This window comes from Acipenser ruthenus, chromosome 50 (assembly GCF_902713425.1).
Source record: "Acipenser ruthenus chromosome 50, fAciRut3.2 maternal haplotype, whole genome shotgun sequence".
Lineage (NCBI taxonomy): Eukaryota > Metazoa > Chordata > Actinopteri > Acipenseriformes > Acipenseridae > Acipenser > Acipenser ruthenus.
In genome coordinates this window covers 775,231-800,175 of record NC_081238.1, presented here as the reverse complement: position 1 = coordinate 800,175, position 24,945 = coordinate 775,231, and the positions used below count along the sequence as shown (strand labels likewise).

Below are 24,945 nucleotides of genomic sequence, written 5' to 3'. Positions count from 1 at the left end.
CCATCTTTTTTTTCTGTCTATCACAAAAATGTTCACTAAATCGCTCTGGAAGTTGAAAGAAAAAAAATGGATGGCTGGTGAGAATTGAGAAATAGAAAAAAAATGGATGCAGTGTCAGCCTCCGGCCACAGGAGGCGCTTTCCAAATCTCCTCCATCTAGTTTTCTTCATCGCTGTCGTCCGGACTGATGGCCGGGCTGGTGAGGCTGTAGGTGGGAGAGGTGGGAGAGTAGCCTGGGGAGGTGGGGGAGTACGTGGAGCCCTTGGGACTGGTTGGGGAATAAGTGGGGGACGTGGGGGAGTATTTGGGAGAGGTTGGGGAGTAGGTAGGGGACGTGGGGGAGTATTTGGGGGAGGTAGGGGTGTAGCCCGGGGAAGCGGGAGAGTAGGTCGGGCTTGTGGGGCTGTATTTGGGCGTCGTCGGGGAGTAAGTAGGAGAGGTCGGGGAGTACTTGGGAGAAGTGGGGGAGTATTTGGGGGAGGTGGGAGAGTATTTGGGGGAGGTCGGGGTGTATTCTGGGGAGCTGGGGCTGTAGGAAGGGCTGGTGGGGGTGTACTTGGGGCTGGTAGGGCTGTAACTGGGAGAGCTGGGGCTGTAACTGGGAGAGCTAGGGGTGTAGGTCGGGGACTGGGGGGTGTAGCGAGGACTGGAAGGAGAGTAGGAAGGAGAGGTGGGACTGTAACTGGGAGAGGTCGGGGAGTACGAGGGGGAAGTGGGGCTGTAGTTGGGGGAAGTCGGAGTGTAGTTGGGAGAGGTGGGGGAGTAAGAGGGAGAGGTGGGGGAGTAAGAGGGGCTGGTGGGGGTGTAGTTGGGAGAGGTGGGGGAGTAGGAGGGGGAGGTGGGGCTGTAGCTAGGAGAGGTCGGGGAGTAGGAAGGGGAGGTGGGGCTGTAAGAGGGGCTGGTAGGGGAGTAGGACGGAGAGGTGGGGGAGTAAGAGGGAGAGGTAGGGGAGTAAGACGGGCTGGTGGGGGAGTAAGAGGGGGACGTGGGAGAGTAGGAAGGGGAGGTCGGGGAGTAGGAAGGGGAGGTGGGAGAGTAGGAAGGGGAGGTCGGGGAGTAGCTGGGAGATGTGGGGGAGTAGGAAGGGGAGGTCGGGGAGTACGAAGGGGAGGTGGGAGAGTAGGAGGGGGAGGTGGGGCTGTAGTTGGGGCTGGTCGGGGAGTAAGAAGGGGAGGTGGGAGAGTAGGAAGGGGAGGTGGGAGAGTAGCCAGGGCTCTGGGGGGTGTAGCCCCCTGGAGAGCGGGGCTCGTAGGCCGGGGAGGTGGGGGAGTAGCTGGGAGACATGGCGCCACCTGGAGGTAAAAAGGAGAAATGCATTTATCATTTACTAGAATAAATCTATTGCAATAATAATAATAATAATAATAATAATAATAATAATAATAATAATAATAATAATAAAATAATCATCATCATTCTGGCCTGGGTAAAAAGCTAAAAAATAAATGCTTTTGATGCTACAGCTTCAGAACTTAATGTTTTTTTAGTCCAGTATCAGACAATTAATATTGGTCGCATCTAGGTTTTCAGGAGTGAAATGTCTCCAAGCAAAAAATTCAGGAAGTGGGGTGTCGACAGGTCAACCAGGTGTGGCCACACGCAACTGACCCATTGAAAGACCACAACTGCAGAACAGTTTGAGCCATTCCTGGTTTTACTGTGATTTTAAAATCACACACCTGAGCTTGTTGCCTAGACACACTGTGGCTAATCAAGCTGGTAGTAAAACCTGGAATGGGTGAAACTGCTGTGCAACAGGAGTCTTATTGCCATCCCTGTAATTGTATCCTTATAATAAAACCACAATCACGATGGCTATAGCTTGTTCACAAAACATTACATACTGTAGTAATCATATTCTATTACCTGGCATACAATTCAAAAGGACCTGGCCAGACTTGTGCATTAAACCTGCAATTCATGCTAGAGGAACACTGAAGGGTGCAGGAGAGGAGACTCCCCTATGCTGAGAGGAGGAGCAGGCTTACCTGGGGAGGGGATGTAGGGGCTGGCAGGACCCGGGGACCCTGGGGAGCCCGGTGTGGGGGACCAGGCTGGGGAGTAGCCGGGGCTGAAGCCGCTGGCGTCTGACGCAGCGCTGGGAGAGAATCCAGCCCCTCCGGGGGTCATGCCGCTGCCTGTGGGCGGGACGGACGGGGGGGGAGACAGTTAAAAACCAATAGATACAAGAGATATAGAAGAATGCACAGCTAGAACGGCCTATAGTATTAGTTTAGCTTCATAAAGTGGATTGAAACCTGCTGAATATTACGTTAACATATCGGAGGTACATACAGCTTTGTCAGTTTTACGTTAAGTATGTGGAAGAAACTACAAATTGAAAACATTTTGAAATCTAACATGAAATACTACCATTACGGCTTCCGGTAGACTTGGCATCATTTTGTAGTGTCTTTGATTACATGTTCAAATAGGAGATCTAAAATTATGTTCATATAGTTCACTTTTTTTTTGGTACGTCTCAATTCTAAAATTCTAGGCGATGCAAAACTTTTTGGCCAGAGCTGTACTATAAAATTACTGAAGTTATTACACATTATATGGAGCAGTGTGGAGTAGTGGTTAGGGCTCTGGACTCTCGACCGGAGGGTCGTGGGTTCAATCCCAGGTGGGGGGACACTGCTGCTGTACCCTTGAGCAAGGTACTTTACCTAGATTGCTCCAGTAAAAACCCAGCTGTATAAATGGGTAATTGTATGTAAAAATAATGTGATATCTTGTAGCAATTGTAAGTCGCCCAGGATAAGGGAGTCTTAAAAGAAATAATAAGATAAAAAATGGTTGAAACAATAAAATCTGAAATTGTTAGAAAATAATTTTATTATTATTAACTCTTTATATTTCTAAATGCAGCACTATTGGGAGCGTTAGTTACGATGGTACAGTGCTTTCAATCATATATTACTTAATGTATTATTTCTCATGTGCTTTAATTTTGATCGAGACTCACCGATGCTGGGAGACCAGGCCCCGTACGCTGGCGTGGCTCCCTGATTCCAGGGTGTCATCGCGGGGGACATCCCCCCCATTGGACTGGGAGCAGAGCCAAAGAACATACCCGAGGCTGCAGGACAAGAGAGACAGCATGAGGACAGGGGACACACGGACAGAGAGGGGGGTAACCAACCAGTGTGACCCTCCTCGAAAGAACATGAAGGAAAAGGGTTATTGCATTGAAATCTAGAATCGAGGTTCATAAAAACACAATGTCACACTACAATTTATATTTACTACACCTTGTGAAAAAACAAAATAACCAATTCAAAATGTAGAAATGCACGAGGTGCTATGAAACCTGCATCAAGACACAGAGTTAACAAAAGAAATTAACTTCAGTTTGGTGTACAAATCTATAATAAATTATCTCTGAAGTTATTTGTCTGGTTTGATAAACCGTCAAAAAAAAGGACATATTTATTGTTGGGCTGTTTCATCCAAAAGAATTTGCAAGATCCCCCTTTCAGTACCGCTGCGGTTTGAAAGGCGCTATATAGCAGTAGTAGGGCAGCAGTCTGGAGTAGTGGTTAGGGCTCTGGACTCTTGACCGGAGGGTTGTGGGTTCAATCCCCAGTGGGGGACACTGCTGTTGTACCCTCAGACCAATAACTGATGTATTTTTTCCCATCTATATAAATAAATAAAACTACACTTTGGTTTCTCAGCCAATTCATAACTTTTAAAACATTAAAAAATAAATATAGGAGGAGAAACGCTCGTTTGCTTGTCCCAGGATTCCCGTGGCACGGCTCCGTGGTCGCACACTCACGTCCAGCCACACTGATGCCGGGGATGTTGGTGGGGATCTCCATGCCGTATTTGCACTTCTCCGCGTCCAGCAGCAGATCGAAACAGCCCGTCCCGGCCGGAGCCAGCTGCCCCAGCATGATGTTCTCAGACACCCCCTTCATCGAGTCGCTCTCCCCATGAGCAGCTGCCTCCATCAGGACATCAACCTGGAGGGGAGGAGAGAGAGGGAGGTCAGCAAGCAGCCTCGATTCCTTACAGGAGGGCGGAGCGATTCACTGCGCGGCCGTGAAACTGGGAGGCTTTCTTGACATGATGTATCGTGATAGGAGGTATACATGTTTTGGATTGAGAAACAAGACCACAAAAAGCACAGCTTTGCTCATTGTAGTTTCCTTAAAATGGTTTTTGACTGAATAAGCAAGTTTTACAGATGAATACTCGCCCCCAACTCATTCTGGAGTTAGCAAAATGGGTTAAAATGACCATTTGATCTTATTACAATCACACAATGAGCCCATCAGGACCATTGCATGCATAGCGATCTCCATATTGGTGAATCGTTATACCCTCAATTCCTTATGATAAATTTTAGTCATTTAGCAGAAGCTTTTATCCAAAGCGACTTGGGAGACTGGGGGTGGGGGGTGAACTATGCATCATCAAGGTTCAGTGACTTGCTCAGGGTCACACACACACACAGGGAGTTAGCGGCTGAGCCGGGATTTGAACCTCCTGGGATCAAGTTTAGACACTTGTGGGGATCTTGCGATGAAAACCGCTCAGGACGTGCGGAGCGAGCGAGCGAGCAGCCTCACCGTTTCCTCGAAGGAGCACTTCATGAGAGGCCCCGTGTCCTGTCGGTTCACGCCGTGGCGCGTGATCGCCATCAAGTGGCCGCGGCAGGTCATGGTGTCGCACAGCAGCGCCAAGTGACGGTAATTGACGTAGGAGCCGTCGAAGGAGATGACGTGGTAGAGCTCCCGCTCCAATGCCTTGCGCACAGCCTCGATCCCCAGCACCTGAAAAACACAACGCATGGATTCATTTAATACACCCCGAAGATACTTAAAGATATCTGTTTGCAAGCTATGCTTTCAGTTAGGGTTGCACTTCCTGAGTCTCCTTCTCTGGCTTCTTTCCTGTCATTAACCAATCAGCAGCTTCCCTTATTGACCGACAGGCTTTTCAGCCAGTAACATTCTCTGAAGGCAGTCCTATGAAAACCAGATATCCTGTTTGCAATAGATTGATTACAGCAACCCACACAGATAATGAATAATGAAACGGGGCAGTGTGTGAAATGAGAACTGAATGCTACACAAACCCCATTCATTATTATGTTTGTTTATTTAGCAGACGCCATTATCCAAGGCGACTTACAGAGACTAGGGTGTGTGAACTATGCATCAGCTGCAGAGTCACTTACAACTACGTCTCACCCGAAAGACGGAGCACAAGGAGGTTAAGTGACTTGCTCAGGGTCACACAATGAGTCAGTGGCTGAGGTGGGATTTGAACCGGGGACCTCCTGGTTACAAGCCCTTTTCTTTAACCACTGGACCACACAGCCTCCTCACACACGCTGGGGTCAAACTATTCACCAGCTCCTATGTAAAGCAATACAGGTTCTGGGTTCTAAGTAGTGCAAGCTGCTTCCCAGTCCTGTCCCTAGCAGTGGGACTCACAGTGAAGATCTCCACGATGTCGTTGGACGTGGTCCTCACGGGGTCCACGTCCTTCTCGCTCAGCACTCTCATCAACCCCACGCCGTCCGTCTCCAGAATCCACTCCTGCAGGGCCTTGAACTCCCCTTCCTCCGTGATGATTATCTTCTTCTTGTTGTCAGTCTGGGGCAAGTGCATGTACACCTGGAGAAAGAAATAATAAAAAGGTTTAATAAATCAAGCAAGGTGCCCAGATTTATCATGAGAATTCCTGACGAGAGGAGGCGGTTCGGCCCCTCAGAGCTTGTCTGGTTCAGAACAGCCGATTTATCTCAGAACCTTGTCAAGTCGGGTCTTAAAAAGGATCCCAGTGATTCAGCATCACCACTCTACAAGAACGCTTGCACCATTTCTGAAATACTGGTCACCTTGCTGATCTGCTCGATGCCCTGCAGGGTCATGTCTGTCAGCATGTTGGACTCGATGCAGCGCAGGAACACGTCGTCGTCCATCTTGTCCACGACTTCCTCGTCCTGAGAGAGAACAGCAGGGATCGGGTCACACACAGCGGGACATTAACCTTTGTCCAAAATCACTTTTTTTTTTTAAAACCTTGTGTACATCCCAAAAAAGCACATTCAAAACTACACCTTCAAACCAGGAAGTCAGCAGCCTATACATTTAAAGCTTACAAAAATCAACCACAAGATTCTGGGGTAAATCTAAAAGCCCTGGGAACATGAAGCCACTTTCAGGAGCAGCGGGTTGAAACCTCGTCTCCTGAAACCAAGTTCCATGTTCCTTCAGCTTAAGGGAGGGTCAAGGACCTAGATTGTGGGAGGGGGTGTGGCCGGGAGTAATCAGTGGGTGTGGTCAAGAGGGGGCGTGACCAGAGTGGGCTGTGGTTGAAAGGGGCGTGGTCTGGAGGGGGCGTGTCCAGCACTGACCTCCTGGAATTTGTTCTCGTCACTGTTCATGATGCGGATTCTCAGCACCAGTTTCTCCGCATTGTCGTCGTTGAAGATGCAGTTCAGATCGTCACCGAAACCTACAGACACCGGAGAGGAGGAGGAGGAGGGAAGGGAATGAGAGTGGAATAAATAAGGCACCCAGCGAATCAACCGGGCAAGGTGGGGAACCCAACCAACCCGAGCCATGCCGCAATGCCAACTCGGGTACCGTCAGTCACTGCGGGTGTAACTGTATCAGGATAGGGTGAAGGCACGGGCAGAAACACTCGCCTCAGTTTCTTCTCGTTTCAATAACACTGATGAAGGCACTATAAAATTGTAAAGGGATGGAAAATCGGACTCCTATTGCATTGCAGTTTCACCCATTCCAGGTTTCACTATCAGCTTGATTAGTCACCACATTTTGTAGGTAACAAGCTCAGGTGTGTCAAACTTGGTGAAACCAGGAATGGATCAAACTGCTGTGCAATGGGAGTCTTGTTTCTAATCACTGCTGAATTGAATTAGCTGGCTCTCAGATCCCCAGTACAGCACTGAGTTCTCTATACTAGACTGTATTGAATTAGCTGGCTCTCAGATCCCCAGTACAGCAATGAGTTCTCTATACTAGACTGTATTGAATTAGCTGGCTCTCAGATCCCCAGTACAGCACTGAGTTCTCTATACTAGACTGTATTGAATTAGCTGGCTCTCAGATCTCCAGTACAGCACTGAGTTCTCTATACTAGACTGTATTGAATTAGCTGGCTCTCAGATCCCACCCCTGTTGAATGTCTGAACTTTCCGAAGACTGACCTGCGTTGATCTTCTCTGCGATCTGCTCCATGGTGAGCTTGCGGTCGGTCATGTGCTTGCGGTCCAGCTCGATGCGCAGCAGCCAGGGGGAGATGCGGGTCACATCGAAGTCGGGCATCTCGTAGTACACGTTCACCCACTCCTGGTCCTCCGTCACCACCGTGTTCTGCGGGTTCGGGTCGTAGTAGATCGCAGTGTTCGCCGTCACCTTCCTCAGGGTCGTGTGCTCCAGCCGGCACAAGATGTCCTTGGGAGAGGAACGAGGGATGGGAGAGGAAAGAGGGAGTGAAGGAGAAGGGAGGGGATTAAAAAAGGGAGGGCACTAGCCACCAAATTGCTTGTCTACTTCGATTGGCTGCGTCTGGTTTTCCCCCACTCCCATTAACGTCACTTTAGCTGTAGGGTCGAGTCATTACTGACTGACATCTGTACCTGCTAAGTTGCTGTGTTTTATGTTTCACAGCACTGCGGACACCCAGGATTGCACTCGGGGTTTGGGGTCAAATCCAATTTAAAAATCAATTCCCAGATCCATTCTCAATTCTAATTCCCCTTTTAAAAAAAAAATCTATTCCAAAAACACATCGTTGACCAAAGATGGCAGGAGAAGGCTCCAGCAGCACCCCCTGTCCCCGATCGGGTAGAGCAGCGGGCCTCACCTTGGCCCTCTCAGCGTCTCGCGCTGCCTGCCCCAGCAGGAAGACGGTCAGCGAGGGGGTCTTGGGCCGCTTGGAGATGTTGATCAGCTCCTTGAGACGCGGCACCCCCAGGGTCACGTTCTTGGCTGACACGCCGGCGTAGTGGAAGGTGTTCAGGGTCATCTGAGTGGCGGGCTCTCCGAGAGACTGAGCTGCCAGAGCGCCCACCATCTCACCAGGGTGAGCCTGAGGAGGAGAGAGAGGGTTAGCGAGGAGAGGAGAGCGCATATCTGCAGGGTGGGGATTAGATAGCTCTGGGCCTGAAATCAGGGGGGGGGGGGGGCGGGGCTACTGTCTCTCCGAGAGAGAGAGAGACAGAGAGACAGAGAGAGAGAGAGAGAGAGAGAGAGAGAGAGAGAGAGAGAGAGAGAGAGAGAGAGAGAGAGAGAGAAAGGGAGAGAGAGACAGAGAGAGAGACAGAGAGAGAGACAGAGAGAGAGACAGAGAGAGAGAGAGAGAGACAGAGAGACAGAGAGAGAATAATAGATGGGCTTCAGCGAGTTACAGGATAATTCCATCTAGGGTTTCATAAACTACGAGAGCGAAGGTGGAGTTTATAAACTGTCACAGAACCCCGAGATGGAATTGTTTTCCTGTGACTCACTGAAGAGGCTCAAAAGAGCAAGGGGTCAAAACGTTTGTCAGATGAGTTTGTTTTCTAAAAGACTGCAATTTATCACAACAGTGAGTGAAAGGCGAGAGAGAACCAGGAGATGAGGAAGGAGACCAGAGTGTTCAAATTAAAAGGTAACCGTAGTCACGTTTTTTGAAATCGTTCTCATCCATTTATTGTACTTAATGGAATTTACTCTTACAACCAAATATTTAAAGCTTAACTGCCCAGGCGAAATCACTCTCAAAACGTACTCACTGTATTTCTCATTTGAATTTGCTCTTACTACTGATTTTAATGCATTTTATAACCGCTCTTATCTGTAATGTGATATTTAACTGTAAGTCGTCCTGGATAAGGGAATCTGCTCATGAATAACTGCGGTACTGAGAGGCTCAAAAGAGGAGGACTCACGATAGACTGGTTGAACTTGGCCTCGATCTCGCCCAGCAGCCAGTCGTAGGCCTCCGTGCTGAGCCGGAACTCCTCGGTCATGCGTCGGCTGCACAGCGTGGAGCGCAGGTGGATGTTGAACAGCAGCGTGGCGTTCTGCTGGGCCTGCCTGCTCAGGGGGTCGTCCCCGTTCACGATCACCAGCTTCTTGCTGAGCTCCTTCACACCTGGGAGAGACCGGGGGGGCGGGGCAGAGGGAACGTTTCATCATGTTTTGCGGAACAGATTAAATGAAACCCCTTTTTAATAAGATTTAAAAAGGAGGCAGGTATCTATCCAGGGTCGCCAAGATATTTAATAAGCAAGGGATACACTGAGGCAAGCGTCCCACCCAAAGTCATTCTGTTTCAAGGCTGGAGGCAGACCACCTGGGGTCAATAGAATGTCAATTTCAATTATAGTGCACCAGTTACAATTCTAAAATTAGAATTGACAAAAAAGGACCACAACCTACACACATTAACTATTTCCTAAATAACCAAGCAACAATTCACAGATACAGAGAGACAGAGACAGAGAGAGCCCTACCTTCCACCACTCTGAGCGGGTTCAGATCGGTCGGGGTTCTTGTGTTGATGCGGAAGATCTTCTGAGCATTCCAGATCATCCTGGCAAGGTTACACGGCAGCACCACCTGGTGGACAGAACAGGAATTAACCTCCCCATATACAAGAATACACACACAGCTATGGCTAAAATTTCAGAATGTCACATTTAAAATTTGTCAGTTTCCATTAACTATATGGGAAATTACAAAGCAGTGTATAATTCAATATAATATTATTTCAGCAGGTTTCATTTGACTTTATGAAGCAAAATTAGTTAATTCTATAATGGAGGGCGATGCAAAAACTTGTTTATAGCTGTAGGGAGAGAAAGCCGAGGATTTAATATTATTTAGTCATTTAGCAGACGGTTTTATCCAAACCAACTTGGAGACTAAGGGGTGAACTCTGCAGCAGCAGTTGTGCTGCGTAGTTAAGCCCCCAAGTCTCTTCCAATAGGACCTCGTTTGTTTTAAGACTCATCCAAAGGGCGGAGCACAAGGAGGTTCAGCGACTTGCTCAGGGTTACAGTGGCTGAGCTGGGACTAAACAGGGACCCTCCTGGTTACAAGCCCCCTTTCTTTAACCGCTGGACCACCGAGCCTCCTCAAAAAGGCGTGCCACCCCTCCCTCTCACCTTGCTGTCCCCCGTCGGGAAGATGGCTCTCAGGATGTCTCGGTCCTCCTTCATCTGCTCAAACTCCTTCTCCAGGGTGCCCTGCACGAGGGCGTTGGTCATGACATCCTTCACTACCTCCTCCTGCAGGATGCGCCGCAGAGCACGGTCGTTGGTGTAGTCAAATTTGAACCTGAGGGGGGAAACAGGTCTAGTCAGTTCAACCAATAGACAGAGTTATAGAAGAATGCACAGCTAGAATGGCCGATAGAATTAGTTTAGCTTCATAAAGTGAAATTAAACCTGCCGAATATTCCGTTTACATATTGGAGGTACATACAGCTTTGTCAGTTTTACGTGAAGTATGTGGGGGAAAAACTATAAAAGTCAAAAAGGTGACATTTTGAAATCTAACATGAAATACTACTATTATGGCTTCCGGTAGACTTTTTTGCAATATCATTTAGTAGTGTCTGATTACATGATGTTAAAATAGGTGATCTAAAATTATGTTTATAGTTTTTTTTTCTTTATTGTCTCAATCCTAAAATTCTCAACGATGCAAAACTTTTGGCCACAGCCAAGGTACAGATATTAATATCCAAGTCCCTTATTTCAGCACCATCGGATTTATTCCACAGCAGGATTGACCTCGTCTCCCTTGTTTTAATAAAAAGCTACGCTATAACATCAGTACAGAACCCCCCTGTCCCTATTCTCAAGCTGCAGTAGGTTTAATCTCGATCCCGGCTGCCCTTGGTGCCGCGTCGGGGGGCGCTGTGAGCGGACGGGTCGGTTCTCACTTCTTCTCGAAGGACTTGTGCGAGGGCTTGAGGGTGGCCAGGTTCTGGAACTCGACGGACTCTCCCGCCAGCCCGTCCTCCCCGTATCGGAGCTGCACCACCTGGTTGATGGAGTTCCGCACAGTCGCGTCGTACTTCACCATCACCGACTCCATGGACTTGATCAGCCGCCGCTGGATATAGCCTGCAGGGGGCAGCAGAGGGTCATTGCGGCTGGCCTAAGCACGCCTCTGAAAGCAGGGTGGGGGGTCCCCTGCTTTAACATCACTGATCTAATTGTTTGTTGAATGGGATATGTTTAAGGCAGGGGTGCCCAATCCTGGTCCTGGAGGGCCGGTGTCCCTCCTGGTTTTTGTTCCAACTGTACACTAAATTGCTTAATTGGACCTTTGAATAAGTGCTTGATTGGTCCAATTAAGTAATTTAGGGGGCAGTTGGAACAAAAGCCAGGAGGACACCGGCCCTCCAGGACCAGGATTGGGCACCCCTGGTTTAAGGGCTTGTACAGTTGATTTAGAGCTGGGTTCCCCCAAACCCAGTCCCGGGGACCCCCTGCTGTGTCTGCTGGTTTTCATTCCAACCAAGTTATCAATTACTTAACTAGACCCTTAATTGAACTGTTCATTAACTTAGACCTTTAATTGTTTCCGGCTTTTAAACAGTTGGGAGGTTTCAAATTAACTATACAATTTTATAAAGTAACTTGAGGGGGAATAAATAAGAGGCAACTTTTCAGGAGCTGAGAACAATTAAAAAGGTCTAATTAAGCATGTTGGTTCAATTAAGGGTTTAATTGAGAAACTCGGTTGGAATGAAAGCCAGCAGACACAGGGGGTCCCCAGGACCAGGACTGAAAACCTTGATTTAAAATGCATTTGATTCAAGGAACACCATCTATTATGCATAGGCCTGGAGAGAAGTGTTAAATGAGTCCAATTAATCAAATTAGCCTAATTAAAAAGTAACGGCGAGCTCAGGGTGGAACGAAAGCCTGAAGACACTGCGGCCCTCCAGGAACTGAGAGACACCCCCCCCCCCCCCCCCCCGCTCCAATGCAAGGAGTAACGTGTAATGAATATCCACTTCAGGGAATGGATGCAGGTTTATTAAATTGGTTCAATTAAACAATTTAGAACAGGGTTGGAGCAAAGACCAGGAGCGGAATCGCCCTCCAGGACGGATTGGCCACCCCAGCTCTAAATGCCAGCTCTTATAAAATCATGTACCGTTGTAAGGGAAGTCAACCCAGGTCCTCTGAATTAAATCTGTTAAAAGGATTTAGGTCCAAATTCTAGTACGTTTGTTTTGGGGTGTGTCGGATCCCCAGTCTACAGAATCAGAATTCAAGTCGCACTGTATTTCCTATACAGAAGATGACTTCCGTACACACTGAAGGGGTAAACTAATGGGAAAATGTAACAAGGCGTTTAGATCTTGCATCCTAGTTTACATTTCAAATATGAAGCTTGCATTGTATCCCTGTACTGCCCTGCAACGCCTGCAAGGGTCTGTCTAGTGGTTAAAGAAAGGGGTCTTGATACCAGGAGGTTCAAATCCCGGCTCAGCCACTGACTGTGTGACCCTAAGGAGGTCACTGAACCTCGAGGTCCTATTGGAAGTGACTCTGCAGCAGCAGTTGATGAAGTTCACCCCCCTAGTCTAAGTCGCTTCCTTAAATGCACTTTACTTGCTCTTATCTGCTCCCTATTTTACTGCATTTAATCCTGTACTTTAGAGTACTGTAATCTGTCAAGTGTTATTTAATCTGTAGTATTTTGTATTTAATTATATCCTGATGTAACTATCACTGACACTTATCTGCTCCGTTATTGACTTGGATTTTGTCACTTGTATTTGCTAGAACCAGTCATTGTATTTATCTTGCTCTTAACTGTATTATTTGTACTGTGATTCCTGAAATGTATTTCTTTACGACTGTAAGTCTCCCTGGATAAGGACGTCTGCTAATCAATAAATAATAATAATAATAATAATAATAATAATAATAATAATTAAGAATGTAACTGGGCCTGCATGACTTGCAGGTCTCTCTCTCCTCTCACCTGTCTCTGCAGTCTTGACGGCCGTGTCAATCAGCCCCTCTCTCCCTCCCATGGCGTGGAAGAAGAACTCTGTGGGGGTGAGGCCGGCGAGATACGAGTTCTCCACGAAGCCACGGCTCTCCGGCCCGTAGTCGTCCTTGATGAAGTGCGGCAGCGTGCGGTGCTTGAACCCGAACGGGATGCGCTTCCCCTCCACGTTCTGCTGCCCCACCACGGCGATGACCTGGGGAGAGGGGAGGGGAGGGGGGTCAGACAGCTGCCTGCAGACCCGAGGTCAACTAGAGCTACAGTTACAGCACTGTTTAAAATTACAAGGTTACAGTTCTGCTGCAGTAATCGCATTTCTAAATACAATTTACACTAAAATTCAGACAGCTACACATGTTAACTATTTTAAATAACCAAGCAATAAGTTACAGGTTTAAAATATGGAATATATAAAAACTTTCATTGAGGGGAGCTCTGAACCCCAGGACTGGGTGCAGCAGCAGGGCTAGTGTGAGTTTGTAACCCTGCTCAAACTCCTGGCTCCTGATCATTTCAATATTAATAACAATAACAGACTTCATTGAGGGGAGCTCTGAACCCCAGGACTGGGTGCAGCAGCAGCAGGGCTAGTGTCAGTTTGTAACCCTGCTCAAACTCCTGTCTCCTGATCATTTCAATATTAATAACAATAACAGACTTCATTGAGGGGAGCTCTGAACCCCAGGACTGGGTGCAGCAGCAGCAGGGCTAGTGTCAGTTTGTAACCCTGCTCAAACTCCTGGCTCCTGATCATTTCAATATTAATAATAATAACAGACTTCATTGAGGGGAGCTCTGAACCCCAGGACTGGGTGCAGCAGCAGCAGGGCTAGTGTGGAGTTTGTAACCCTGCTTCTCTCTCACCTGGGAGATGTTAATCTTGGAGCCCTTGGACCCGGCCACCACCATGGATTTGAAGTTGTTGTACTCGGACAGGGATTTCTGCGCGGAGGAGCCCGTCTTGTCACGGGCGTCGTTCAGGATCCTGTTCACCTGGTTCTCGAAGGTCTGCCTCAGAGTGTTTCCGGGCGTGGGCTCCAGCTCGTTATTGTGAGCCTTCTCGATGACCTGCCGGGGGGAGGGGGGGGGGGGGAGGAGGAGAGAATTACAACTACAGCATCGCACAGCAAGCCGAGACTTAACACCTCTAGATCAGCGATGACCAACCCTGATCCTGAAGACCTAACAACCAGAAAAACCTGCAGGATTGTGGCTCTCTCTCTCTCTCCTGGACCAGGGTTGCCCAACTCTGCTCTAGGACGTCTCACGGTCATTTCTAAGTGTCTATGCACAAGAGGCCCGTCTTTCTGCCCCCCTGCCCACTATATAACCCAATCAAGCAGCGACCGAACATTACAGCCATTTGCTTGGTCTTCTTCCCCCAGTCCTGTACACCTGCCAGTAGAGAAAGGGTTATTTGCTGCACAGGATCTGCAGCCGGACACTCACCTCTATCACATCCTGCTTGGCCTTCTTGATGGTGCTCTGGATATCCAGGTAGGTCTTGGCATCAGCAATGGAGTCTCCAATACCGATGGAGTGACCTGAGGGACAGAACAGAGAGGCTCCCATCACTCACACTCACACTCAACAGCTCTGTATTTGATGCGTGTTCTTTATTCGTGGACGCCCCGCTTCCCTTCCCAGGCTCTGCCCGGCCGGACTCACCCTCGATGAGCAGCCAGTTGTTGATGACAGTCTGGATGTTGCTGTAGAACAGCCTGGTGGTGTCATGACCCATCTCCAGGTAGGAGAGATGCACCAGAGAGCCGGCCGAGGTGCCCAGAGACTTCTTACACAGGATACCCATGATGAGCTCGCCGTTCTCCACGATCACCTGAGAGAGCGAGCGAGGGGGAGAGAGGGAGAGAAAGGAGACAGAGAAAAAGAAAGAAAGAAAGAACAGTGAGGAGAGCAACACACACCAGCCATTCTCCATGATCAATGCAGGACACTGCAATGCCATTAACAGTGCGGGGCTAATGATGAATCTTGGGGTCCCCATGCAGAAGCTGCTGTATTGTGGAGCATGTAGGACTGAGCGATGGTGTGACAGTACAGAGCAGAGGACTGACCTTCAGCGGCACTGCTGTCTGATGAAGCACAGCGCTCAGCATTGTAATGTTAATTACAAAGAGAGCAGGCCTGACCTCTGTCCCTGCTTAGGAGGACAAAGGTCACTCCCCCCCCCCCCCCCCCCCATACTCCCCTTTAGAAGCTACGGTACGGCACAGGATTGCAGAGCACAGGTCTGAGCTTGGGATCCACCCCATTTACAAAAACACAGCTACAGTCGTATAGGGAGTCGTGCTTCGGTTTGATAAAGGCAGGGCTGTCCAGCTAGGAGTGATGGTCTGACAGGGGCCTCGGGGCTATGCTGGAGTTATGCTGTGAAAAGGGGTTTTCGGGGCTAGGCTACAGTTTGATGGTGATCGCAGGGCTGTGATCTGGTCCGACGGGAGTCTGTGACAGGGGTTTTCGGGGCTAGGCTACAGTTTGATGGTGATCGCAGGGCTGTGATCTGCTCCGACGGGAGGTCTCCGGCTCACCTTGGTGTCCCCGGGGGAGATGTGCTTGTAGGGGCCGCTGTCCTCGTCGTCGGGGTGGGTGCTGTGGGTACGGATGGCGTTGATGTGTCCTGGGATGATGAGGGTGAAGACCTGTTTCCCGGTCCACAGCGGCCGCGGCTTCAGGATGGCCGGCTGGGGAACCTTTCCGTCCCAAGTGGAGAGGAACATGAGGAGATTCATCACCTCCCCCTGCGAGAGAGAGAGAGAGAGAGCGCGAGAGGAGAGAGAGGAGAGAACGAGAGAGAGAGAGAGAGAGAGAGAGAGACACACACACACACACACACAGACAGACAGAGAGAGAGACAGAGACAGAGAGAGAGAGAGAGCGCAGTCAGAACCCAATCCTTCCCCATCCTGCTGTCCAAAACAAACAAAAAAGTACATTTTTTAAATCCAACATGAAATACTACTGTACTACTATTATGGCTTCCGGTAGACTTACTGCAATATCATGTTTATTATTAATTTCATAGCAGACACCCTTATCCAGGGCGACTTACAATTGTTACAAGATATCACATTATTTTTACATACAATTACCCATTTATACAGTTGGGTTTTTACTGGAGCAATCTAGGTAAAGTACCTTGCTCAAGGGTACAGCAGCAGTGTCCCCCCTCCTGGGATTGAACCCACGACCCTCCGGTCAAGAGTCCAGAGCCCTAAATTCTAGGTGATGCAAAACTTTTGGCCAGAGCTGTGTATTCACAGCCAGGGTGGTTCTCAAACCCCAGGACTGGGAGGGGGGTGGTTGCGAGCGTCTAACCCCACCTGATCCTTCCCCGCTGCGCCCCTCTCACCCGCTCCAGGAAGACGTCCCTCTTGGTAAACTTGCGCACGGCGGTCAGTGTGTCCTGCACGATGCCCATGACAGGTCGGTTGGACTGGGGCGTGACGATCATCCTGGGCACCATGGCCAGCTCCTGGATCTCCGCGCGGGTCTCCAGGGACTGGGGCAGGTGCAGGTTCATCTCGTCCCCGTCGAAATCCGCGTTGTAGGGGGTCGTCACGCTGGGGAGGGGGCAAGAAAACCAGTTAGTTACGGACTAAAGTTACGCATGGCCTCGAATTTTAGTAGAGACAAATTAAATAAACTAACATAATTCAGATATATCTATCTATCTATCTATATACACAGTGCCTTGCAAAAGTATTCAGACCCCTGACCAATTCTCCCATATTACTGAATTACAAATGGTACATTGAAATTTCGTTCAGTTTGATATTTTATTTTAAAACACTGAAACTCAAAATCAATTATTGTAAGGTGACACTGGTTTTATGTTGGGAAATATTTAAGAAATAAACTGAAGATATTTCAGTCTCTCTCTCTCTCTCTCAGGGGAATGGCTGGCGTGTGTTGCCCTCTCAGTGTGCGTCTCAGGTGATCCTGGTGAATGGAATATAGGGTACTTGGAAACGGGCGAGAGGGGGAGGAGGGTCGCTGTGTACCTCAGATTGAGTCGGAACGTCGACCACGGCAGGATCCGCACCCTGTGTCCCATCATAGACATCTTGTGCAGCGTGGGCTGTCTGTTGAAGATGATGATGTCACCGTCACACATGTGCCTCTCCACCTGGGAAGGGAGGAACAGACAGTTAAGATATCCTCACCCTGGACAGCGTTTAAAAGAGGCTCGATTTCGTGGAGGCGGGGAAGCAGGAAGGTAGAAAAGGCTACAGCCTTTCCTCTATGTGTTCAAGTTTATCAACAGAGAAATAATCTCGTGGCTGGGAGGGTGTGTTGTTAGATCACCATGGGCTATCCCATCATCATCAGACTGGTTTCACAGACCCAATTAGCACTATCCTGGCAACAGAGTCCAAGATGAGTGCCAATCGAGGTCTGTGAAACCAGCTGTACATGTAGAATTTGATATCCAGTGAAATTAGCTTTACACTATTCATAGCCACCCTACTGAGAAAAAAAAAAAATCTATTTGAAGTGAATTTATGTCAGTGCTTACAGTTCAGGCTTGCTTTTCTGTCTATTGTCCAAATCTCTACCTCCCTTTAAAACGTGAATTAGTCGTCAAGATGTTGAGAACTATTCATTACAAACTAGGATTAAGACGTATTTGTTTTGCTACAAATCAAGGAGATTTTAAAATTGACTTTGCCATCAGTGTACGCTTCGTACTGGGAATTAAGCTGAAAGGAATCTTAAACAAGTGAAAATAACAAAAAGCACAATGATAGATAATCTCAGGGACTGCAAGAATGAAATGCAATGAGGATCAGCGAGGAGTAATTAAACAGAATTCTTGAAATAAAAATGAAGCTTAACAGAATCAGGCTCAGTCGAGATATGAAGGTAAAAACAAGCGACACGGTTCTGTAATGAACAGCTTTTTCTGAGTTTAATTAGGAGAAAAAAAATCAGCTAAGCCTTAATTTCTCATTTACAAGCAGAGCGTACAAAACGAGATCGAAACATGTTAAGAAAGCGACTCATCTTTATTGAAGCTAGAATGAAAAATAAAGTATTTGAGGCGGGACGCACTCTCACAGTCCTTCTGCAGCGTGACTACATGAACAAAGAGGAGTCTCTTCTGCTTTGAAATGAAGAAGTCAGACTTGCCATTTTTAAAACCTGTTTCACAGAAATAAATGAGATCAATTTTACTCTCAGCAGCGATTGAGATACACGAATGGCTGAACGGGGATCAACTGAATTTTTTAAAAAAAGAGGAGAGTAGAGAAAGGTCAGAGAAACACAGAAAACCAGCAGCCCTGGTTCTAGTCAGAGAGCCAGCGGCTGGAAGGGGCGTGGCTCACTCTGTATCCGATCTGCAGGTGCAGGTCGCTGGGCTTGGGGTGGAAGCGCAGGTCTATCCGGTCTCCGTTGTCTCGGATGATGTACTTGGCTCCAGGGTACTGGCTGTTACCCCTCCGAACCAACTCCTGGAGCCTGAAACAAGACAAGATACCAGGAGGTTCAAATCCCGGCTCAGCCACTGACTCCCTGTGTGTGTGTGTGTGACCCTGAGCAAGTCACTGAACCTCCTTGTGCTCCGTCCTTCGGATGAGACGTCAAACTAACGAGCTCCTATCGGAAGTGACTCTGCAGCAGCAGAATCAGCAGTTGATGCAGAGTTCACCCCTCTCTGCAAGTCGCTTTGGATAAAAGCGTCTAAATGACTCAATACAATAATTAAGGAGACGTACCGGTCAATGTTAAAAGGCGTGACGATCTCGGGGAAGGTCATGTTGGCTGCGATGGAGCGTGGCACACCGACCTGGTCGATGGACAGGTTGGGGTCTGGCGTGATGACGGTTCGAGCGGAGAAATCCACTCGCTTGCCCATCAGGTTCCCGCGCACCCGGCCTTCCTTGCCCTTTAACCTCTGCTTGAGAGATTTGAGGGGGCGGCCAGACTTCTGCATGGCCTGGGTGAGCAGAGACACACACAATAGAAAATAAAGTTAATTTCATCAGTTGCATACTGGGAGACTCAAAAAGACTACATTAGGATTAGCTATGAGCAAACAAACAAGAAGACTCTCAGTATTTGTCATCTAATTAACACTAGTAATAGATTACATTAAGGAATAAAAGAAACTAGAATTCAAAAAGACAAATGCTTCGACTGAGTCGGTTTGTCACTGAAAGAGTTTAGTATAAAATGTAGTACTCTTGTTATAACTAGAAGGATATAAGGCTTAAAGTGAAAAATACCAAAATAAATTAAAATGACAAAACGCTTCAACCAAAAGTCTCATGGTCACAGAATGAGTTTAGCCCATCGGCACTGCAGTGTGTTTACAGCCGTGGTCGATGGCGGTTAGACTCTTACCCTGGGCAGGCCTGGGAGCTCGTTGTCCACCATCGTGGCCACGTGGAACTGCAGCAGCTTGACGTCCTCGGCGATCACGTGGGCCGCGGCGCCGCTCTGCTCGTTGCGACGCAGCTGGTTATTGATCTTCACGATGTCCGCCAGCTTGTGGGTCAGATCGTCCTGCGAGAGAGGAGCGGGAGAGGGGCTTTACAGCGGGCTGAGGAGGAGGAGGAGCGAGAGCGGGGCTGGACAGCGGATCTTGATTATAAAAAAAACGCAGGGGTGGCTAAAGCTGGCCCTTCCAACCCCGTTTCAAATCGTTCAACTGAACCAATTAAACCTGCACCCAGACAGAGTTCATTATCTCATTTTACCCGTTAAACCTGGAGAGGAACGGCCCTCCTGGATTGTGATTGGCCAGCCCTGGCATGTGGCATCACAAAGCCCTTACCTGCACTCCGATCCCTGCACTGCGATTGGACAGCCCTGGCTTACCCCCTGCATTGCTCTCTGATCCCTGCAATGCGTTTGGACAGCCCTGGCTTACCTCCTGCATTGCTCTCTGATCCCTGCAATGCGATTGGACAGCCCTGGCTTACCCCCTGCATTGCTCTGATCCCTGCACTGCGATTGGACAGCCCTGGCTTACCCCCTGCATTGCTCTGATCCCTGCACTGCGATTGGACAGCCCTGGCTTACCCCCTGCATTGCTCTCCGATCCCTGCACTGCGATTGGACAGCCCTGGCGTATCTCTTACCTGGTTGCGCGCCGATCCCTGCATGACCACGGCGGGCCGCACGGAAAGGGGGGGCACGGGCAGCACGGTGACGATCATCCACTCGGGGCGCGAGTACTTGGGGTCCATACCCAGGATGACGTCCTCCTCGTCGGAGATGCGTTTGAAGATCTCGTAGACCCGCTCCGGGCTCAGCAGAATCTTCTTCTCCTGGGAATCCTCGTTCACGTGCTTCCACTCCGCGTACATCTCCAGCCCCGTGCGGCGGATACGAGGCTGGTACCGCCCGCAGCCCCCGTGACCCTGGGGGGAGGAGACAGGGGGGTCAGAGGAGAGCAGGAGGGGGAGGAACCGTAGGGGGGTCAAAGTACAACATCAAAACATTTAGTCAGGGTCAATTCCTGTGTCCGTCTCTGATTGCTTTTTAAAGAAAAAAAAAGCTACCTAAATTCCTTCCAAAGAATTGATATTTGAGAGACACAATGCGATTATTCTTCAACTGCTTTCATTTGAAGCCGATTTTAAAATCGGACTAACAAAAACAGCGACTTCAAATCAAAGTCTTTTGTCGCCACTGTTGCGAGAAGCTCATTTTAACAGAACGCTGCGACTTTGCAATTGTGATCAATGACTCGTTCGGAATCGATTATAAAAAAAAAAAATGCAAATGGGAACAGATTTTAAAATCAAATTTGAATTGAAACAGGAATTTGACCCGTTCACAGTGCTCTCTCTTTATAACTGACAGAGACTTGATGGAGCATAGTTCACCCCCCCCGGTCTCTGCAAGTCACTTTCGATCAAAGCAGCGTCTGACTAGCTAAAGGAGCGTGAGCTTGGCACCTTCTCCTTGCCCAGGTCCTCCTCGGTCTCGGTCTGCTCCACTCCGAACTTGTTGTCCATCTCCTCCCCGCCCTCGCAGATGTTCTTGCCCTTGCACAGCTCGTACACGTGGGTGAGGCGCTTGCGGGACTGCCCCTTCGACTTCATCAGGATGTCTTTGATCTTGGGGTTATTCTGACAGGAGAGGAGGGGAAGAAAAACAAACACACAGAGCACAAGACAGAAGGGTTAGACCCGAGGGTCAGTCAATTATTCCAGGTACAGAAGCACCTTTTGCTAAAATAGCAACTGACATCCAATTGCAATATCACAATACTGATGTGCAGCTTATTTGTAGGACGTTTAAAAAGATCAAGGGAGTATTTCATGAAGACCAACTCATTAAATGATCTCCTGAAACATCACATCCCCAGTAGAGTTGGAAGCAGACATATATATATATAAGTTTTTTTTTTTAAAGAGTTTAAATAAAATTGCTAAAGCAAAACCCTTTCCATCATAAGGTTTTGATTTTTTAAATGTGTTAGAAGTTCTCTATCCCTTTAATAATAAGACCAGCCTCCTAGATTAACCCAGACACACCTATTTCTGTATTATATCATGTTTAGACTCCCCTCTATTTTAAATCTAGACTCACAAGCCAGAATTGTTCATATGCAGTATATTATATTGTGTTAAAGGGGGGGGTTTAGTAAAAGGAATGAATTTACAGCTCTGGCTAAAATTTTGCATCACCTAGAATTTTAGGATTAAGACAATTTAAAGAATTTTTTTTTTTTTTTTAAATATGAACATAATTGAGATGTTTTATCATGTAAATCAAAAGAAACTACAAAACGATAATCGCAAAGAAAAGTCTACCGGAAGCCATAATAGCAGTACAGTATTATTTCATGTTAAATTTCAAAATGTCACCTTTTTCATATGTCAGTTTTTCATTAAGTGTATGGAAAACTACACAGCGGTGTGTGATTCAATATGTTAACATTATCCAGCAGGTTTCATTCCACTTTATGAAGCAGGATTAATTCTATAGGGCGATGCAACACTCTTGAGCCCTATCTGTATCCTGATGTAACCATCACTGACCTGATATCCTGATGTAACCATCACTGACACTTATCTGCTCCGTTATTGAATCATATTTTGTCATACTTGTACTTGCTAGAACCAAAGTCATTGTATTTTTTATCTTGATCTTAATTGTATTATCACTTGTACTGTGATTCTTGAAATGTATTTTGGTTTACGACTGTAAGTCGCCCTGGATAAGGGCGTCTGCTAAGAAATAAATAATAATAATAATAATAATAATAATAATAATAATAATAATAATAATAATAATAATAGCTGCAGCTCCATAAATAAAAAGCCGCTCTTCTCATCTGGAAAGTGCTTGGGCTCTGCAGGGTGAAGGCAGTTCTGTGCCGGGTCAGGATCTCACCGAGTCCACGAGCAGCTTGGAGCAGAAGAAGCACACGCAGCGCATGACCTTAATGATCTTCGTCATGAAGCCCACGTGGAACACCGGCTTGGCCAGCTCTATGTGCCCGAAGTGACCCGGGCACTCCGTCATGTTACCTGGGGAGAGGAGAGGAGAGGAGAGGAGGGGGGGGGGGGGGGAGAACAGCACAGCATGAGAACAGCGCTTCTGAACCAGAGGGAGGCGCAACGAGAACGGTTCGGATCCCCAGGCTGCTTTCAGCCCCGGGGTCGGCTCGCTGCTGACTGGCATCTGTGCCCGCGCGGTCGCTGCCCAGTTTGATTCATAGATGTGTTTATCGCATGCCAGCTTCCATCCATGTTAAAAACATGCGTGGTTGTTTGTGTTACTTTGGTGCGAATTGAAATCGCTGCAGCTTAATTGCAACTAGAATTTCTGCAATGGTTCAGCTGTAATTGGATTTATAATTGAACGCAGGTCTGCTTCCACATCCACATCCCCCCCCATGGCTCACCTGCACACGTCTGGCAGCGGCCTGACCGCTCGATCACCCCCTGTCTGGGGTCCATCAGCCCCCCTAATTTGGGGCGGCCACCTTCAGTCGTTTCGGGGTACTTGATGCCCCCTTCTGTAACAGACAGCCGTTTCTAGACCGGGAGAAAAATAAAAAGTGATGAACAAGCACGATCAGATCACTTGCAACACGCATTGAGAACCTGAATTCACAGCACGGGATCAATACTGATGTCGCAGGCAGCAATTTAAATTAAAACAAACCACACATCCGTGCAAAACAGGAATAAGGTTCGCCTTCCAGATCACATCAAGTTAAAACACCAACGTCCCCGAATGACACACGTGTTAATATTACAAACGGGAGGGCAGATTTGAACCCTATCGAAATATTTAAAACACGACACATTCGTCCCCACTCCCCCCTCACCCCAAAATGCATCCTCCTACGAGGTCATCATGCATTTGCGTGCTAGGCTCCCGTATACCCCCCCATTAATCTATCTATCTATATTTATTTATAGCCATCCGTGAAAGGATTAATGGCTTAACTGTATCGATCAAAGGCTGTACTTCTGTAAGCACGTGTCGTCACACAATGTGCGGCTAATTTTGTAACACGGACGTCGGTAATAATAATAATAATAATAATAATAATAAATAATACAAAGGCTTATGTTGTGTAGAAACATATTTCTTACATTAATTTTTAATGTAGCACTGGGAACAACTCTTCAACTGAATGCGTTTATTAAAAAAAAAAGGGAAAGTCTATGGAAATCAACACCGGTATTTAAAAACTACAGTTTGATGGTCACAATATCGTTATAAAAATATGTTTTTAATGTGTTTATGTATGCAGCACGTCGTGTCTCCCCCCCCCCCCAAACTGACCAGTACCCAGCCGCTAGCTTACTGTTAACACTGTATAAAATATATTTTTAAAATATAATGATGTATTCCAGTACCGCTTTAGCAATCGTAACCATGTCGATAAAGTTTGATAACTTCCTCGACCTGCTCCACAGACCTAGTGTAACTACACAGTGCAGTACTGCGCATGCGGCACTCCGCTGACACGATATAAGCAATAAAACCGGCTGTGTAACTGATCTACCGATTAGACATAAACACAGAGCAGAATAAAGCAAAAAAAAAAAACATAGGAGTTTAAAAGAAATCAAATTTTCCCGCAAAAGGACCTACAAGTTCATCTGGGCTGATGATGCCGAATTGAACCTTTCTGATGAGGCGCAGTGGGCATGCGCTGTCGCCGGAAGGCGGTCCGTGCATCTTCTCAATTCAAACGGACGCGTCTCTCTCGGCACGCCGCTTTGAAATGAGGTAAAAAACTACCAACACAAACTCTCCCGCAGTCCCGACGGCAGCCGGAATGGCTCCGGTAAAGGGTTCTCACGTGTTCTCGCGGAGAACTGCTGTTTAAACCGCTTATTTACGTTTTTATCGCGCCACCACAGGCTACACTCTCGCAGCTTCCCCCTTTTTCTGATCTACTCGCCAGTGCGCTCTCAGCGCAACTGAGAGCAGGCTCGCACAGCACAGGCTTATATAGACGCCGAGAGAAGCCACGGGTTCGCCCGGCCGCGCAGGCAAGGGCTGAGGCAGCAGGGGGAGGAGAGTCGCGGTATTGAACCGATCGGTGATTGGCTGAAAGGGAGAACTGTATGAATAATTAACCTGGCGGCGCGCTCAAGCGGGGGGGGGGCGCAGGCGTGTATTCCCACGGCGCGTGCAAACGACTAAGGCGGGAACTGAGGAGTCAGAACTGAAAGCTATTGGTTAAAACCCTCGAGGGGGACGGTTTTTATTGAGCGCGTCTCATTCGTTATTTTCCCACGGCTATTACGGATTCGTCCGCGTCTCATGAATTATTAAGTAGCTGCCCGAGTATTGACCAATCGTTAGACACATAACATGAATAATTACTCAGCCAGGATTTTTTTTTTTTGGTCTTCCCCTATTCCGAGTACCGCCGATTTTTACCGATGTGCTCATTTTTTTTTTTTTTTTTTTTCTTTTAGTC

General features: G+C 47.8%; 1 protein-coding gene across 1 annotated transcript; it reads right to left on the bottom strand.

The window, feature by feature from the left end:
* On the bottom strand, positions 1-24,448 carry LOC117404588 (DNA-directed RNA polymerase II subunit RPB1). The gene is made up of 29 exons (XM_059015610.1): positions 24,108-24,448; positions 22,903-23,035; positions 22,389-22,525; positions 20,945-21,118; positions 20,123-20,404; positions 19,383-19,544; positions 18,755-18,975; positions 18,365-18,497; positions 17,039-17,163; positions 16,387-16,597; positions 15,566-15,775; positions 14,685-14,853; positions 14,466-14,560; positions 13,881-14,084; positions 12,990-13,212; positions 10,927-11,110; positions 10,145-10,316; positions 9,491-9,596; positions 8,924-9,129; positions 7,858-8,082; positions 7,199-7,445; positions 6,380-6,480; positions 5,861-5,965; positions 5,454-5,636; positions 4,584-4,787; positions 3,788-3,974; positions 2,972-3,085; positions 1,989-2,138; positions 1-1,292 (listed from the first exon to the last, which is right to left on the bottom strand). The coding sequence occupies exons 1-29, from the start codon at positions 24,192-24,194 to the stop codon at positions 157-159; spliced, it is 5,886 nt and encodes a 1,961-aa protein (XP_058871593.1). The 5' UTR covers positions 24,195-24,448; the 3' UTR covers positions 1-156.
* Positions 24,449-24,945: the final 497 nt, after the last annotated feature.

Coding starts and splice junctions, on each gene's coding strand:
- LOC117404588 (XM_059015610.1), bottom strand. CDS start 24,194: ATGCACGGACCGCCTTCCGGCGACAGCGCATGCCCACTGCGCCTCATC. Junction 14,854..15,565: donor TCTCCCCCGGGGACACCAAG/GTGAGCCGGAGA, acceptor TCGCTCTCTCAG/GTGATCGTGGAGAACGGCGA. Junction 11,111..12,989: donor CGTCAAGACTGCAGAGACAG/GTGAGAGGAGAG, acceptor TGCCCCCTGCAG/GCTATATCCAGCGGCGGCTG.